The sequence below is a fragment of the Hemitrygon akajei genome, chromosome 8, assembly GCF_048418815.1.
Source record: "Hemitrygon akajei chromosome 8, sHemAka1.3, whole genome shotgun sequence".
NCBI classification, from domain to species: domain Eukaryota; kingdom Metazoa; phylum Chordata; class Chondrichthyes; order Myliobatiformes; family Dasyatidae; genus Hemitrygon; species Hemitrygon akajei.
This window is the reverse complement of record NC_133131.1, coordinates 3,997,472-4,013,917: the sequence shown is the minus strand read 5'-3', so window position 1 is coordinate 4,013,917 and position 16,446 is coordinate 3,997,472. Positions and strand designations below refer to the sequence as shown.

The 16,446-nt window shown below is 52.0% G+C and overlaps 1 protein-coding gene across 2 annotated transcripts in view; it reads left to right on the top strand.

Moving 5' to 3' along the window:
• The window catches only part of LOC140731562 (Na(+)/citrate cotransporter-like), a 36,519-nt gene extending 21,283 nt beyond the window's left edge, over window positions 1-15,236 (top strand). Inside the window, exons 7-12 of one of the 2 annotated variants that reach the window (XM_073053079.1) lie at window positions 1,230-1,436; window positions 7,756-7,877; window positions 10,339-10,460; window positions 12,000-12,161; window positions 13,145-13,282; window positions 14,915-15,236. In XM_073053079.1, coding sequence (XP_072909180.1) covers window positions 1,230-1,436; window positions 7,756-7,877; window positions 10,339-10,460; window positions 12,000-12,161; window positions 13,145-13,282; window positions 14,915-15,043 — 880 coding nt within the window. In that variant the 3' untranslated portion in view covers window positions 15,044-15,236. The remainder of the gene's footprint in view (window positions 1-1,229; window positions 1,437-7,755; window positions 7,878-10,338; window positions 10,461-11,999; window positions 12,162-13,144; window positions 13,283-14,914) is intronic. The other variant, XM_073053080.1, reaches the window with a different exon arrangement.
• The last annotated feature ends 1,210 nt before the right edge of the window (window positions 15,237-16,446 follow it).

Here is a 16,446-nt window from a genome sequence, read left to right as displayed (position 1 = left end):
AACAACAGTGGGGTTGACAGGCTCTTTGGCACATGGAGCTATACCGACACTTTAACCCAGTCCAGGATCAGTCTAACATTTCCCACCATCCACCTGCCGATCTAAGACTCTCTCATATAAATAAACCCAGCCTCTGACACCTCCCCTATATTTTCCTCCAATCACCTTAAAATTACGCCACCTTGTATCAGCCATTTCCACCCTGGGAAAAGTCTCTGGATGTCTACACGATCTACGCCTCATCATCTTGTACACCTCTATCAAGTCACCCCTCATCCTCCTTCACTCCAAAGAGAAAAGTCCTAGCTCACTCAACCTGTCCTCATAAGACACCCTCTCCAATCCAGGCAGCACCCTGGTCAATCTCCTCTGCTCTCTCTCTAATCCAGACAACATCCTGGTCAATCTCCTCTGCACCCTCTCTAATCCAGGCAGCATCCTGGACAATCTCCTCTGCACCCTCTCTAATCCAGGCAGCATCCTGGTCAATCTCCTCTGCACCCTCTCTAATCCAGGCAGCATCCTGGTCAATCTCCTCTGCACGCTCTCTAATCCAGGCAGCATCCTGGTCAATCTCCTCTGCACCCTCTCTAATCCAGACAGCATCCTGGTCAATCTCCTCTGCACCCTCTCTAAACCAGGCAGCATCCTGGTCAATCTCCTCTGCACCCTCTCTAATCCAGGCAGCATCCTGGTGAATCTCCTCTGCACCCTCTCTAATCCAGGCAGCATCCTGGTCAATCTCCTCTGCACCCTCTCTAATCCAGGCAGCATCCTGGTCAATCACCTCTGCACCCTCTCTAATCCAGGCAGCATCCTGGTCAATCTCCTCTGCACCCTCTCTAATCCAGGCAGCATCCTGCTCAATCTCCTCTGCACCCTCCCTAATCCAGGCAGCATCCTGGTGAATCTCCTCTGCTCTCTCTAACCCAGGAGTTCCCAACTGTTTTTATGCCATGGACCCCTACCATTAACCGAGGGGTCCCTGGTTCAGTACCCCTGCTCTAAAACTCCTCACCTTCCCAGGATGAGGCAACCAGAACTGAACACTATTCTCCAAGTATATATTTGTGTGTGTAGTTAACAGTATCTCTGTTTTTATCTTTCATTTCCAGCATTTGCAGGTTTTGTTGTTAATTTTAAACCTTGATCGCACAACCTATCCTCATAGGACCTGCTAATAAGATTGATTTTGTTCCCCCCCCCCCCCCCCCGCACTGTTTTGGGAGGCTGCGTGGGTGCAAGACCGAGCCGTCTCCCAGGGAAAAGGCCGCCTACAGGATGATCCAGGCAGAGTACCAGAAGCTGGGCTTCATGTCCTTCGCCGAGAAGCAGGTCCTGGGCCTCTTCGCCCTGCTGATACTCTTATGGTTCAGCAGGGACCCCGGTTTCATGCCCGGTTGGGGCACCCTCCTCTTCAACAAGGACGGCAAGAAGTAAGTCCCTGCGAGCTATGTACATACAGTGAAATGTGTTAACAACCAACATAACCCGAGGGTTTGCTGGGGGCAGCCCACAAGTGTCGGCACACTTTCAAACGACAATGTAGCATGCCTGCCACGTTCAGCATAACAACACCCAGGAAACGTACAACAGCAGGCAGGCACCTTTCCACCGAGAGAAAGGGGCACCCTTCCACAGACAGGCGGGCCCCCTCATACCCACCACACACACGGAAAGGTAGACTGGGTACGCACCCCACCCCCCCGAACTCACAGATTCAGAAAGGTAGATGGGGGTTCACCCTCAAATCACCCACACGCACAGGTTCAAGTAGATGCTAAAAGCATTATTTTCGGCCGCTTGAGATGTTAGCTCCATAATGAGCTGTCCTAATTTTAGATTGGAGGATTGAAGATTGAGATTATTTTCTCTGAGTTGTTTACCACTGGAGTTGTGGGACCCGAGTTATAAAGTGTACTTAAGGTTGAGATGGAAATATTTTTGACCAGTTTATGAAGATTGTGTTGAATAGCAAAGGAGGATCTAGGTTCATGTGGACACTTTCTATATTTCCTGAATAAATATTTCTTTATTTCCCGTGTGCTCATGCTGGCAAGACCCCGAATGTTATTAACCCTGAGAAAGTGGCCAGGAGACACTTTGAACAGTATGGCCTTGTTGGGCCGAAGGGCCTGTTACCATACTGTATCTATAAAATAAAATGATGACCGATCGTTGAGAGGCAAGAATCGCAGGGGAGCTCCATATACATGGAATGGGCTCTTGTCTATTTACCTGAGGGTATCTGTCTGGCAGAGTAACAGGAGCTGAGGTCAGGCTAACTGGTCTATAATTTCCTTTCTGCTACTTTCCTCCTTTCTTAAAGAGCGGAGTGACATTTGCAATTCTCCTGTCCTCTGACACCATGCCAGAGTCCAATAATTTTTGAAAGATCATTACAAATGCCTCCATAATCTCTACCGCTACCCCTTTCAGAACCCTAGGGTGCAGTTCATCTGGTCTGGGTGACTTATGTACCCTTAGGTCTCTCAGCTTTTTGAGCACCTTCTCCCTTGGAATAGTAACCGCACTCGCTTCTCGTCCCTCACAGCCTTCAACACCTGGCACACTGGTCATGTCTTCCACAGTGAAGACTGATGCAAAATACTCATTTAGTTCATCTGCCATTTCTTTGTCCCCCCCCCCCCATTATTATTTCTCCTGCCTCATTTCCTAACAGTTCTAAATCCACTCTCATCTCTCTCATCTTTTCACATTTTCCTGGATTGAACTGCATCTGTAAATCCTGAAGCCAGGTCTACTGTACATGTTGCCAATGTCCCATTATAACCTACAACAACCTTCTGCTCTATCCACAACACCACTAACCTTCGTGCCAGCGATCTGCTACTGTTCCCCTACCGATCTGCCTCGTAGCTTGCTTGGCTAGTGTCCTCTGCCCCTGCATTACAGGAAGAACCTGGAGGCTTTGGAAAGGGTACAGAAGAGATTACTGCCTCAATTAGAGGCTACGTGCTACAAGGAGAGCTTGGACAAACTTGGGTTGTTTTCTCCGGAGTGGCGGAGGCTGAGGGAGATCTGATAGAGGTTTGTAAGATTGAGGGGCATGGGTAGAGTAGACGGGGAAAATCTGTTTCCCAGGGTTGGAGTGTCTGGTGCCAGAGGACAGGCATTGAAGGTGGGGTGGGGGGGGTGGTGGTGTTCAAAGGTGATGTGTGAGGTTGGTTGTTTATTTACACAGAGATTGATAGGTGCTGGGAATGTGTTGCCAGGGATGGTGGTGGAGAAATGTAGAGGCCTTTAAGAGGCTGTTAGATAGGTGGAAGCCGAGGCATATGAAGTATGTACAGGCTGGGATAGTAGTGATCCCCTTTAAAGCAGGTGAGAACATCAGACTGAGGTTAATTTAAATCGGTGTCATTGTCAGCACGGTCAATGTGGGCCGAAGAGCCCATTCCAGTGTTGTCCCACTCCCAAGTTCACTGTTTCCTCGGATCCTTCCTGTCGGAGCACAGATAGAATCCTGGCTCTCTGCCCCGTGGTAGGGGCTGGGGGGAGATCCTGGAGGCACCCTCCCCCCTTTACAGGACAAAACACAGTGAGTTCTCCTCCTGTGAACCAGGGCAGACCCCCTACCCCACTCCCTGACACCCTCCCCCCCTTTACAGGACAAAACATGGGGAGTTCTCCTCTTGTGAACCAGGGCAGACCACCCAGAATCTACTCCTCATTACACCTCGCCAGATCTCCTGACCTCCCTCCTGCCAGACTCTCCCTTTCACCTCAACCGGTGCCTGGCAATGGCTGCTTGGCAACGGCAACCTTCAGCTGCAGAGTTCATGACAAGGAGGCCGTAGCATTGAATAGGCCGGGGAGGGACGGCCTCCTGAGCTGGACCACAGCCAGGCCTCGCCTCCGGTTCCCATCGGACCCTGACTTCAGCAGGTCGAGCAGCATCTGAGGAGGCAGAGGACTGGACAGTTCCAAGCATAGAACAGTACCGCACAGGGAGAGGCCCTTCAGCCCACTATGTTGTGCCAAACTAGCTCAGATTCAGATTTATTTATCACATGGAGACATGCTGTGAAAAGTGTCGTTTATGTTAACAACCAACACAACCTAGGGATGTGCTGGGGGCAGCCCGCAAGTGTTGCCACGCATTCTGACACCAACATGGCATGTCCTCAGTGTTCAGCAGAATGACTCGGAACACAAGCAACACAGCGAAACAAACCCCCTTCCCCATACGCACCTCCAGGCGTTAGTCACTGGGCTTTGACTTTGAGACATCCGATCGACCCCAAGACTAGATGATATTGCGACCCCGAATTCCAGGCTCGGACTCCATGCACTCTGACTGATCAGCTCTTTTGTCTCCTCATATCTCCTACTCAAACACGAGCATCTAATCCTGGGGATTTGGAACAGCCCTAACCCACAGATGTCCTTTGCCACCCATCCATGTTGCTTTCAAATGCGGAGTGCAGGCCTGATTTCTAACTCCCCACATCCCTGTCCCTAAACCCTAATCTGACCTCTAACTCCCCACATCCCTGTCCCTAAACCCTAATCTGACCTCTAACTCCCCACATCACTGTCCCTAAACCCTAATCTGACCTCTAGCCCCCCACATCCCTGTCCCTAAACCCTAATCTGACCTCTAGCCCCCCACATCCCTGTCCCTAAACCCTAATCTGACCTCTAGCCCCCCACATCCCTGTCCCTAAACCCTAATCTGACCTCTAGCCCCCCACATCCCTGTCCCTAAACCCTAATCTGACCTCTAGCCCCCCACATCCCTGTCCCTAAACCCTAATCTGACCTCTAGCCCCCCACATCCCTGTCCCTAAACCCTAATCTGACCTCTAGCCCCCCACATCCCTGTCCCTAAACCCTAATCTGACCTCTAGCCCCCCACATCCCTGTCCCTAAACCCTAATCTAACCTCTAACTCACTACATCCCTGTCTCTAAACCCTACCTGAACCCTAACTCCCCTCTCTGTCCCCAAAACCCATTCCCACGCACTGAAAAAGTGTAGTTGGAGCCAGTCTCAATGGGGATGGTCGTTTGAGAACATCTTAGAGTCCAATGTTCTTGTTGATGGTTTTAATAATTGTCAGAACCACAGAAGCTAATGTAAAGCAATCTGCTCATTGTGTCCTGACGAAGGGTCTCGGCCTGAAACATCGGCAGTTCTTCTCCCTATAGATGCTGCCTGGCCTGCTGTGTTCCACCAGCATTTTGTGTGTGTTGTTTGAATTTCCAGCATCTGCAGATTTCCTCGTGTTTGCTCATTGTAGAGCACAGCGGTGTGTTTCACACCACAGTAGCGCAGCAATTAGCATGACGCTATTATAGATTGGAGTGTTTTGAAGCTCAGTTCTGGTGCTATTCTGTAAGGAGTCTCTGTACGTCCTCTCTGGGTGCTCCAAAGATGAACTGCATAGGTTAATTGGTCATTGTAAACTGTCCTGTGATTAGGTAACGATTACTCGTATAAATTAAGGGAGGCAAATGCAATGTTGGCATTCATTTTGAGAGGACTAGAATGTAAAAGCAAGGATGTGATGCTGAGGTTTCGGTCAGACTGCACGGAGTATTGAGAGCCGTTTTGGGCCTCGTATTGAAGGCAAGATGTGCTGGCATTGGAAAGGGTCATGAGAATGAGGAGCATTTGACAGCTCTGGCCCAGATGAAATGGAAATGGAGAGGATGTTTCCTATAGTGAGGGACGCTAAGATCCGCAGCATACAAGGACATCCCTTCAGAACAGAGAGGAGCAGGAGTTTCTTCAACCAGAGGAATTCATTGCCCCAGGCGGCCGTGGAGGCAGAGTCATTGGATACATTGAAAGCAGAGGTTGATAGGTTCTTGATTAGCCAGGGTGTCAAAGATTACAGGGAGAAGGCAGGAGAATAGGATTGAGAGGGATAATAAATCAGCCGCGAAGGAATAGCAAAGCAGACTCAATGGGCTGAATGGCCTATTTCAGCTCCTAAGTCTTACGGTCTTGTAGAACATGAAGGGTACAGCACAGTACAGTCCCTTCACCTCACGATACTGTGCTGACCTATATAGAGCTACTGTGCAATCAATCTAACCCTCCCCTCCTACACAGCCATAACCCTCCCCTCCAATCTAATCCTCTCCTCCTACACAGCCATAACCCTCCCCTCCAATCTAATCCTCTCCTCCTACACAGCCATAACCCTCCCCTCCAATCTAATCCTCTCCTCCTACACAGCCATAACCCTCCCCTCCAATCTAATCCTATCCTCATACACAGCCATAACCCTCCCCTCCAATCTAATCCTCTCCTCATACACAGCCATAACCCTCCCCTCCAATATACACAGCCATAACCCTCCCCTCCAATCTAATCCTCTCCTCCTACACAGCCATAACCCTCCCCTCCAATCTAATCCTCTCCTCAAACACAGCCATAACCCTCCCCTCCAATCTAATCCTCTCCTCCTACACAGCCATAACCCTCCCCTCCAATCTAATCCTCTCCTCCTACACAGCCATAACCCTCCCCTCCAATCTAATCCTCTCCTCCTACACAGCCATAACCCTCCCCTCCAATCTAATCCTCTCCTCATACACAGCCATAACCCTCCCCTCCAATCTAATCCTCTCCTCCTACACAGCCATAACCCTCCCCTCCAATCTAATCCTCTCCTCCTACACAGCCATAACCCTCCCCTCCAATCTAATCCTCTCCTCATACACAGCCATAACCCTCCCCTCCAATCTAATCCTGTCCTCCTACACAGCCATAACCCTCCCCTCCAATCTAATCCTCCTCCTACACAGCCATAACCCTCCCCTCCCATCTAATCCTCTCCTCCTACACAGCCATAACCCTCCCCTCCAATTAATCCTCTCCTCCTACACAGCCATAACCCTCCCCTCCAATCTATTCCTCTCCTCATACACAGCCATAACCCTCCCCTCCAATCTAATCCTCTCCTCATACACAGCCATAACCCTCCCCTCCAATCTAATCCTCTCCTCCTACACAGCCATAACCCTCCCCTCCAATCTAATCCTCTCCTCCTACACAGCCATAACCCTCCCCTCCAATCTAATCCTCTCCTCCTACACAGCCATAACCCTCCCCTCCAATCTAATCCTCTCCTCATACACAGCCATAACCCTCCCCTCCAATCTAATCCTCTCCTCCTACACAGCCATAACCCTCCCCTCCAATCTAATCCTCTCCTCATACACAGCCATAACCCTCCCCTCCAATCTAATCCTCTCCTCATACACAGCCATAACCCTCCCCTCCAATCTAATCCTCTCCTCCTACACAGCCATAACCCTCCCCTCCAATCTAATCCTCTCCTCATACACAGCCATAACCCTCCCCTCCAATCTAATCCTCTCCTCCTACACAGCCATAACCCTCCCCTCCAATCTAATCCTCTCCTCCTACACAGCCATAACCCTCCCCTCCAATCTAATCCTCTCCTCATACACAGCCATAACCCTTCAGTTTTCCTTCATTCATTCAAAGAGTCCCTTATATGTCCGTATTCTATCAGCCTCTACCGCCACCCCCAGAAGTGTGTTCCATGTACCCACCACTTTGTGTTCTTAAAATAAATACCTCTGACATTGTCCGTAAACTTGCCTCCGATGGATGCCTCTGGTGTTGGTTATTGTTGCCCTGGGAAAAGATGGCCTAAACAACCTGCTGTCCCCATGCCGATCTCTGACCCGGTTCCCTGGAGAGAGCCCAGCACCCACCAGCCTCAACACTCACCATTTCTGCTTGTTTCAGATTTGTTACCGACGCCACCGTGGTGATCTTCATCGCGGTCCTGATGTTCATGGCGCCTTCACAGAGACCACAGCTGAAGCTCTGGGTGCAGGGTAGGCAGATCACAGAAGAGGGCATGGCAGGTATGTGCCCGGGAGAGGAGGCTTCTCCCAGCACCCTGGGTGTGTACAGACTGTGACGTTTGTTGGTCTTTGGCAGCACAGCCGTGCTCTGTGAATTGACTTTCCTTATGTCCACTTTCTCTTGCTGCTGTGATTCCATAAGATCCTGTTCCAGGTACAATCTTGTTGATGATATAATGGTGGACCTGAGAGAACGGGGATATAAACAGGTTACGTGGATGGGCAAGAATGTTGTTTGTGTGTGCGTGCATGTGCCTGTGAGTGTGTCTCTATCCAACCATAAGACATAAGAGCAGAATTGGGCCATTCAGCCCATCGAGTCTGCTCCACCGTTTGATCATGGCTGATTTACTTTCCCTCTCAACACCGCCATCCTGCCTTCACCCCGTATCCTTTGACACTCTTACCAAATAAGAACCTTCAGCCTCTGTTTTAAATATACCCAATGACTCTGCCTCCACTGCCATCTTGAGCAATGAATTCCACAGATTCACCACCCTCTGGCTAAAGAAATTCCTCCTCATCTCTGTTCTAAACGGATGTCCTTCTTTTCTAAAGAGTCGGCCACTTCCTGGAGACAGCTGACTCCAGCTCCAGCCCTGCCTACTCCACAAGGGTCCGGAATCACTCCTGACTCCAGCTCCAGCCCTGCCTACTCCACAAGGGTCCGGAATCACTCCTGACTCCAGCTCCAGCCCTGCCTACTCCACAAGGGTCCGGAATCACTCCTGACTCCAGCTCCAGCCCTGCCTACTCCACAAGGGTCCGGAATCACTCCTGACTCCAGCTCCAGCCCTGCCTACTCCACAAGGGTCCGGAATCACTCCTGACTCCAGCTCCAGCCCTGCCTACTCCACAAGGGTCCGGAATCACTCCTGACTCCAGCTCCAGCCCTGCCTACTCCACAAGGGTCCGGAATCACTCCTGACTCCAGCTCCAGGCCTGCCTACTCCACAAGGGTCCGGAATCACTCCTGACTCCAGCTCCAGCCCTGCCTACTCCACAAGGGTCCGGAATCACTCCTGACTCCAGCTCCAGCCCTGCCTACTCCACAAGGGTCCGGAATCACTCCTGACTCCAGCTCCAGGCCTGCCTACTCCACAAGGGTCCGGAATCACTCCTGACTCCAGCTCCAGCCCTGCCTACTCCACAAGGGTCCGGAATCACTCCTGACTCCAGCTCCAGGCCTGCCTACTCCACAAGGGTCCGGAATCACTCCTGACTCCAGCCTGGTTCTTCTGTTGGGCAGTTGGTGATGCCTCCACACTGGCTGTCGGGGTGTTTGTCACCCTTCTCCACCCTGTTACAACGAATTTCATTCCTGGAGCACACTTCCTGGTCAGAGGCTGTCCCAGGGACAGGTCCCATGGAGAGGGGATGGTTTCTCTGCCAACTCTCACTGGGCTTGTCACCTTGAGTTGAGACAATTCATTGCTGTGGGTGAATTCTCCACTTTGTTCACAACCCACGAAACTTTGGTGCGTTCACATTTATATACACACACACAGATATATAAATGCACACAAAACTCTACTATGGACAGTCCCAACCCCAGCTGCAAAAGGAGAAGGGTTGGGCATGAGGCTAGTAATCCCATCGCATAAAAACCCAGTGAATAATTCCACTATAGACAGTCCGAATCCTGGCTGTGAAAGGAGAGGGGGTGGGTATAGAATTAAGAACCCCATCCCTTAAAACCCAGAGCTGCCGAAGCTCCAATGGCCTCATTCCTGGGTGAGGAAGGATCTTTGAAGATGGGCTCCACCTGGGGACAGCTTGCAAGACTGGCCCAGGACAGAGGACTCTGGTGTGCAGCCTGTGCCCCAGTCATGGCTGAGAAGAAAACTCACCCACTCACAGACACACAGTGATAGGGAGAACTTTCAAACTCCACACAGGTAGTGCCAGAGGCCATGATTGAACCGATGTCTCTGGGCCCGTGAGCCAGGAGCACTACCTCATTTTCGAGAGACTGCTTTAGCTGTACACAGTGTCTCTGGGCCAAGAGGCCATTGGGTTCAGCTTCTTCCTGGTCATTCATCAGTACAGCTGCTGAGTTAGTGATTCCACACCCAGTCTGTGCTCAGCGATCCAGCACCTAAAGATTAACGACGAGTTTTATTTCTCACATGTACACAGTAAGATGCATCATTTGCCTCAACAGCCAACACAGTCCGAGGATGTGCTTGGGGCAGCCTGCAAGTGTCACCACACCTCCGGTGCCAACATAGCACGTCCACGACTCAGCAACCCTAACCCGTACGTCGTGAGAATGTGGGAGGAAACCCATGCAGTCACAGGGACATACAAACTCCTTGCACACAGCGGTGGGAATTGAAGCCAGGTTGCTGGAGCTGTAGAGTGTTACGGTAACCTCACAACACCGTACCACTGACATCCCAACATCTCTGCTCCGCTCTCCTGTCATTAACAGCTATTTATTTTTCCTCCCGTGGTGCAGCCAAGCAGCAGACGGAGTCCCCCAGCCCCCGGCTCCTGGAGTGGAAACTGGTGCAGAATAAGGTATCCTGGAACGTGGTCCTCTTGTTAGGAGGAGGTTTTGCCTTGGCCAGGGGCTGTGAGGTAAGGCATTCCTCCATTAACCACGTCCCCACCTGTGGCAGTCTGAAACTTTGGTTCTTGGTTCCTAAAACTTCAGGGTCAAATGAAAACCAACATAATTATGAGGGGTATAGATAGGGTAAATGCAGGCAAGCCTTTTCTACTGAGGTTGGGTGTGAATAGAACTAGAGGTCATAGGTTAAGGATGAAAGGTGAAATATCCAAGGGGAACATGAGAGGAAACCTCTTCACTCTGAGTGTGGAAGTGGTGAGAGTGTGGAACGAGCTGCCAGCAGAAGGGGTGGATGTTTGGATAGGTTCAAGGATGCAAGGGGTATAGAGGGCTATGGTCCAGATGTGGGTCAATAGGACTAGGCCAATTAATAGTTTGCATGGGCTAGATGGGCCAAAGGGCCTGTTTTTATGCTGTAGTGTTCTGTAATGTCAGACTGAAAGTACGAGATCCTCACTTTGTGATGTCTTTTGGCATCGACCCCATGAGATCTGCTCAAAGGGCCTGTTTATGTGCTGTGGTGTTATTGTGCTGTGTTGTGATAGTGTTTTGTGCTTATAATGCTGCGGCTTTATAAGACATTTGGAGTACTGTGAGCAGTTTTAGGCCCAATATTTAAGAAAGGCTGTGCTTGCTTTGCAGAGGGCCTAGAGCAGGTTTACAAGAATATTCCTAGGAACGGAAAGGTTCATGTATGAGGAAAGTTTGATGGCTTTGGGTTGTACTTGCTGAAATTCAAAAGAATGACAAAAGGGATCTCATTGAAGCCTATCGAATATTGAAAGAGCTGGACAGAGTGGATGTGGAGAGGATGTTTCCTACAGAGGGGAGTCTAGGACCAGAGGGCACAGATAGAGTGGATGTGGAGAGGATGTTTCCTATAGTGGGGGAGTCTAGGACCAGAGGGCACAGATAGAGTGGATGTGGAGAGGATGTTTCCTATAGTGGGGGAGTCTAGGACCAGAGGGCACAGATAGAGTGGATGTGGAGAGGATGTTTCCTATAGTGGGGGAGTCTAGGACCAGAGGGCACAGATAGAGTGGATGTGGAGAGGATGTTTCCTATAGTGGGGGAGTCTGGGACCAGAGGACACAGATAGAGTGGATGTGGAGAGGATGTTTCCTATAGTGGGAGAATCTAGGATCAGAGGGCACAGATAGAGTGGATGTGGAGAGGATGTTTCCTATGCTGGGGGAGTCTAGGACCAGAGGACACAGATAGAGTGGATGTGGAGAGGATGTTTCCTATAGTGGGAGAATCTAGGATCAGAGGGCACAGATAGAGTGGATGTGGAGAGGATGTTTCCTACAGTGGGAGAGTCTAGGATCAGAGGACACAGCCATCTCCTCACTGGACCAGGTCAAATGTACCTGTTTGGATCAGGTGCGACCTGCCCTTGAGCAGGTCAAGTAGATGTGGGACAGGGCAGAGGTCAGGAGGAGAGGTGAGATTGGGAGGAGTGGGTCAAGTTCTGAAAAGTTTTGGTATGTAATATCCCGAATGTAAATGCTGTCAGCAGATAAAACTCTCCCATTTTTCCCTCGCAGGAGTCGGGACTGTCCAGGTGGCTGGGAAACCAGCTGCTGCCCCTGCAGAATATTCCACAATGGGCCATCGTCACTGTTCTCTGCATGCTGATCGCCACCTTAACCGAGTGCACCAGTAATGTGGCCACTGCCACGCTCTTCCTCCCCATCCTGGCTTCCATGGTGCGTCCCAACACCCACTCCGAGGGTCCACCAACATCCGGGGAGGAGGGGGGGGTCAAACACTCGTGAACAGCAGGGATTGGAACCTACCCACCTCCTCCCTCGGTCAACTACACCGCCTACCCACCTCCTCCCTCGGTCGACTACACCGCCTACCCACCTCCTCCCTCTCCGCCTACCCAACTCATCCCTCCGTCGACTACACCACCTACCCACCTCATCCCCTGGTAACCTACCCAGCTCCTCGGTCTCCCTCAATATCTACCCACCTCTTCCCTCTCCGCCTACCCACCTCCTCCCTCGGTCTCCGTCACTCCCACAACAGCCACACAATGCACAGTGGGTTGGTGGTGGGAATCCCTACCTGAGGGACTTCCCTCTGTGGACGCTGCTCGACCCGCTGTCGGAGCTGGTCTGGTACTGTGATCACTTTACCCTTCAACATCCTGATGCAATAACGAAGAAGGCATGGCAGCGGCTAGATTTCACGAGGAGTTTGAGGAGATTTGGTCTGTCACCAAAGTCACAAACAAGTTTCCACAGATTTACTGTGGAGAGCATTCTAACCGGCTGCATCACTGTCTGGTGCGGAGGGGCCACTGCACAGGACCGGAGAGAGAAGCAGCCAGCTCCACCCTGGGCACCAGCCTCCCTGCATCTTCAAAAGGTGGTGCCTCGGAAAGGAGGCTCCCGTTAGGGCTCCCCATCACCCTGGACGTGCCCTCTACAATGAGGGAAGATACACACTCAGTGTTTCAGAAACAGCTCCTTCCCCTGTGCCATCAGATTTCTGAATAGACAAAGAACACTACCTCACCACCGCTCTCTGCTTGAACTATGTATTTATACCTATATTTCTTGTAACTTTAGTGATTTTTAATACAATGCAGCATTCTGCTAATAATCAACCTGATCCTGATTCTCTATGGACTCTGACCCCGAGACACGCTTAACCCTGCCACTCTCCCTCTTGCCCCACCCAGGCCTCCCGGATCCGAATGAACCCCCTCTACATCATGATTCCAGCCACCCTCAGCACTTCCTTTGCTTTCATGCTACCTGTGGCGACCCCGCCCAACGCCATCGTCTTCTCATACGGCCATCTCAGGGTCTCCGACATGGTAAGTGCTTGAAAAGGAAGCGGTGGTGGGCTTGAGGTTCCCTGCGACAGGTGGCAGGGAGATTTACCCTCACATCTGAACATAGGCACCGGGGCCCGTACAGTGCGCTGACCATCACCGGGGCCCGTACGGGGTGCTGACCATCACTGGGGCCCGTACGGGGTGCTGACCATCACCGGGGCCCGTACAGTGCGCTGACCATCACCGGGGCCCGTACGGGGTGCTGACCATCACCGGGGCCCGTACGGTGCACTGACCATCACCGGGCCCCGTACGGTGCGCTGACCAGTACCGGGCCCCGTACAGTGCGCTGACCAGTACCGGGGCCCGTACGGTGCGCTGACCAGTACCGGGGCCCGTACGGTGCGCTGACCAGTACCGGGGCCCGTACGGTGCGCTGACCATCACCGGGGCCCGTACGGTGCACTGACCATCACCGGGCCCCGTACGGTGCACTGACCAGTACCGGGCCCCGTACAGTGCACTGACCAGTACCGGGGCCCGTACAGTGCGCTGATCAGTACCGGGCCCCGTACAGTGCACTGACCATCACCGGGGCCCGTACGGGGTGCTGACCATCACTGGGGCCCGTACGGTGCGCTGACCAGTACCGGGGCCCGTACAGTGCACTGACCAGTACCAGGCCCCGTACAGTGCACTGATCAGCCCCTGGACTGTGGTCATTGTGGGACAGAGGGACCTGTAGCACAGAAATGATGGCACGAATGGCCAAACTCTCCTCTGCCTTCTCTGCAGTCACATGCCTTCCTCAGCTTCAGCTTCCTGCCCCTCACTGGGGTGGAAACGTAGACCCCTCCCAACGTGTCCGCACCCAACCTAACCCAGTTCCGTTGGCACTGTGCGTGGATCTGAGTGCCTCATTGCTGGAGGGGCGAGGAGGCTTTGGACAGGGGGCAGAGGAGGTTCACCATGAAGCTGCCCGGATTAGAGGGCATGAGCTGTACGGAGATATTGGACAAACTTGGGTTGCTTTCTTTGGAGTATGGGAGGCTGAGGGGCGACCTGGTAGAACTTTGTAAAGTTATGAGTGGCACAGATAGGGTGGATAATCAGTCTTCTCTTCCCCACAGTGGAAATGTCAAAAACTTGGGCTTAAGGTGAAAGGGATTGAGCTTATGGTACGTGGCACAGCAACATGGCGGTTACTGTAATGTTTTACAGCGCTAGCGGTAAGATCGGGTTTGATTCCTGCCAATGTCTGAAAGGAATCTGCATGTTCTCCCCGTGATCCAGTAGGTTTCCTCCGGGTGCTCCAGTTTCCTCCACACTTCAAAGACGTACAGGTTGGGGTTAGTGAGTTGTGGGCTCGCTGTGTTGGTGCCGGACACTTACGGGCTGCCCCAGCACATCCTTGGACTGTGTTAGCTGATGACGCAGACAATATATTTCACTGTACGTAACAAATGAAACTAATCGCTAGCTCTGGTCAGACTGGAACAGCCTGGGGTAAATTACCCAGAAGCTTCCAGCATTCCACTGTCAGTGACCCAGACAACTCAGCTTGCTGCGTCCAGACGACGTCCTGCTCCTCCGGGACTTTCTGGTGTGGGGGACCCTGGTGGGGCAGGGGGTGCAGTACAGATCTTTAATGAGTTTTTTATCTCTGTGCAGGTCAAGGCAGGGTTCGTTCTCAACCTGATCGGAGTGTTTTTTGTGATCGTGGCCATCAACACCTGGGGTCGGGCAATATTTGACCTCAGTACCTTCCCCAGCTGGGCTAACATCACAGAGTCGATGTGACAGGCAGCAGAGGAGGTGAATCCCAGCTGGAGGCTCTAGACCACAGACAGTGGATTAATAGGACTCCCTAGATGGACTGGTCAATGGAGAAAAACCCAGGAGTGGACATCTGACCACGTGCAATGTGCTGACAATACCTGTACCTGTATTCAGTCCAGAGTGACTGATCTCGGTGATTTTTATTGAAATTGATAAAGAGATAGATATTAACTTTATTAGTCTCACGTGCATCGAAACACACGGTGAATGTGTCGTTTGCAGCAACAACCAACACAGTGCAAGGATGTGCTGGGCACAGCCCCCAGGTGTCACCATGCCTCTGGCGCCAACGTGGCATGCCCACAATTTACCAACCCTAACCCACACGTCTCTGGAAAGTGGGGGAAACTGGAGCACTTGGAGGAAACTCACAGAGTCACGGGAAGAATGAAAGGATTCCGATCGATTTATTTATCACCTGTACAGTGGAATGTGTTGCTTGTGCTAACGGCCAACACACCAGCAACGTGCCGGGCTCAGACTGCAACTGTCATCAGGCATTCTGCTGCCAACATGGCATGCCCACGATGGTTGGCAGAACACAACAAATAGCAAAACAAACCCCTTTCTTCCATCCGTCCATCCCTCCCACCCACACACGGACAGCCCCCAACCCCAGGACAGGCCTCCAGTGGACTGCTGGACATCGGGCCTCGGACTTCAGACTGGTAAAGTCAGGCCTTTGGCTGATTGACCTTCAGGCACCTTACAGACGGCCGTGGGAATTGAACCTGTATCACTGGCGCTGTATTGTGTTGTGTTACCTGCTGTGACCCAGCTGCCCGTTAGTTAGTGAACCCAATCAACCTGGGCATCATGAAATCCTCTCACTGCAGGGCATGGAGAGCACAAAGCCCCCCCCCCCCATGTCATAACCCCCCTCTTCCCTCTTCCCGAACATTGAGGATGAACACAGTAAAGCTGTTCACATCGGCTGAACTCTACGGGTGGTGGGCTGGGCAGAGGCGCGGCCTCGTGTCGGACATCGACAGGTGGTGCACTGGGCCCTGGCGCTACCTCACGATCCAGAGAAATGGGTTCGATCCTGACCTCCGACACTGTCTGTGTGGAGTTTGCATGCTCTGGATTCCCTCCCCGCCCCTGGGTGCTCCAACTTCCTCTGAAGATGGATGGGTCTGGGAAGGGTTCATGGGGTTGTGGGAAGAATAACATAAGAGCACGGGACCGTAAGATGTAGCAGCGGAATGAGGCCATTTGGCCTATTGGTTAACGTGGGCACGAGGGAATGCAGATGTTCCTTCCCAGATCATGGACACAAAACAGTCCTTCCAGATGAGGCAGCACTTCACCTGTGAATCTGTCGGGGGTCACTACCATGTTCACTGCTCCTGATGTGGCCTCCT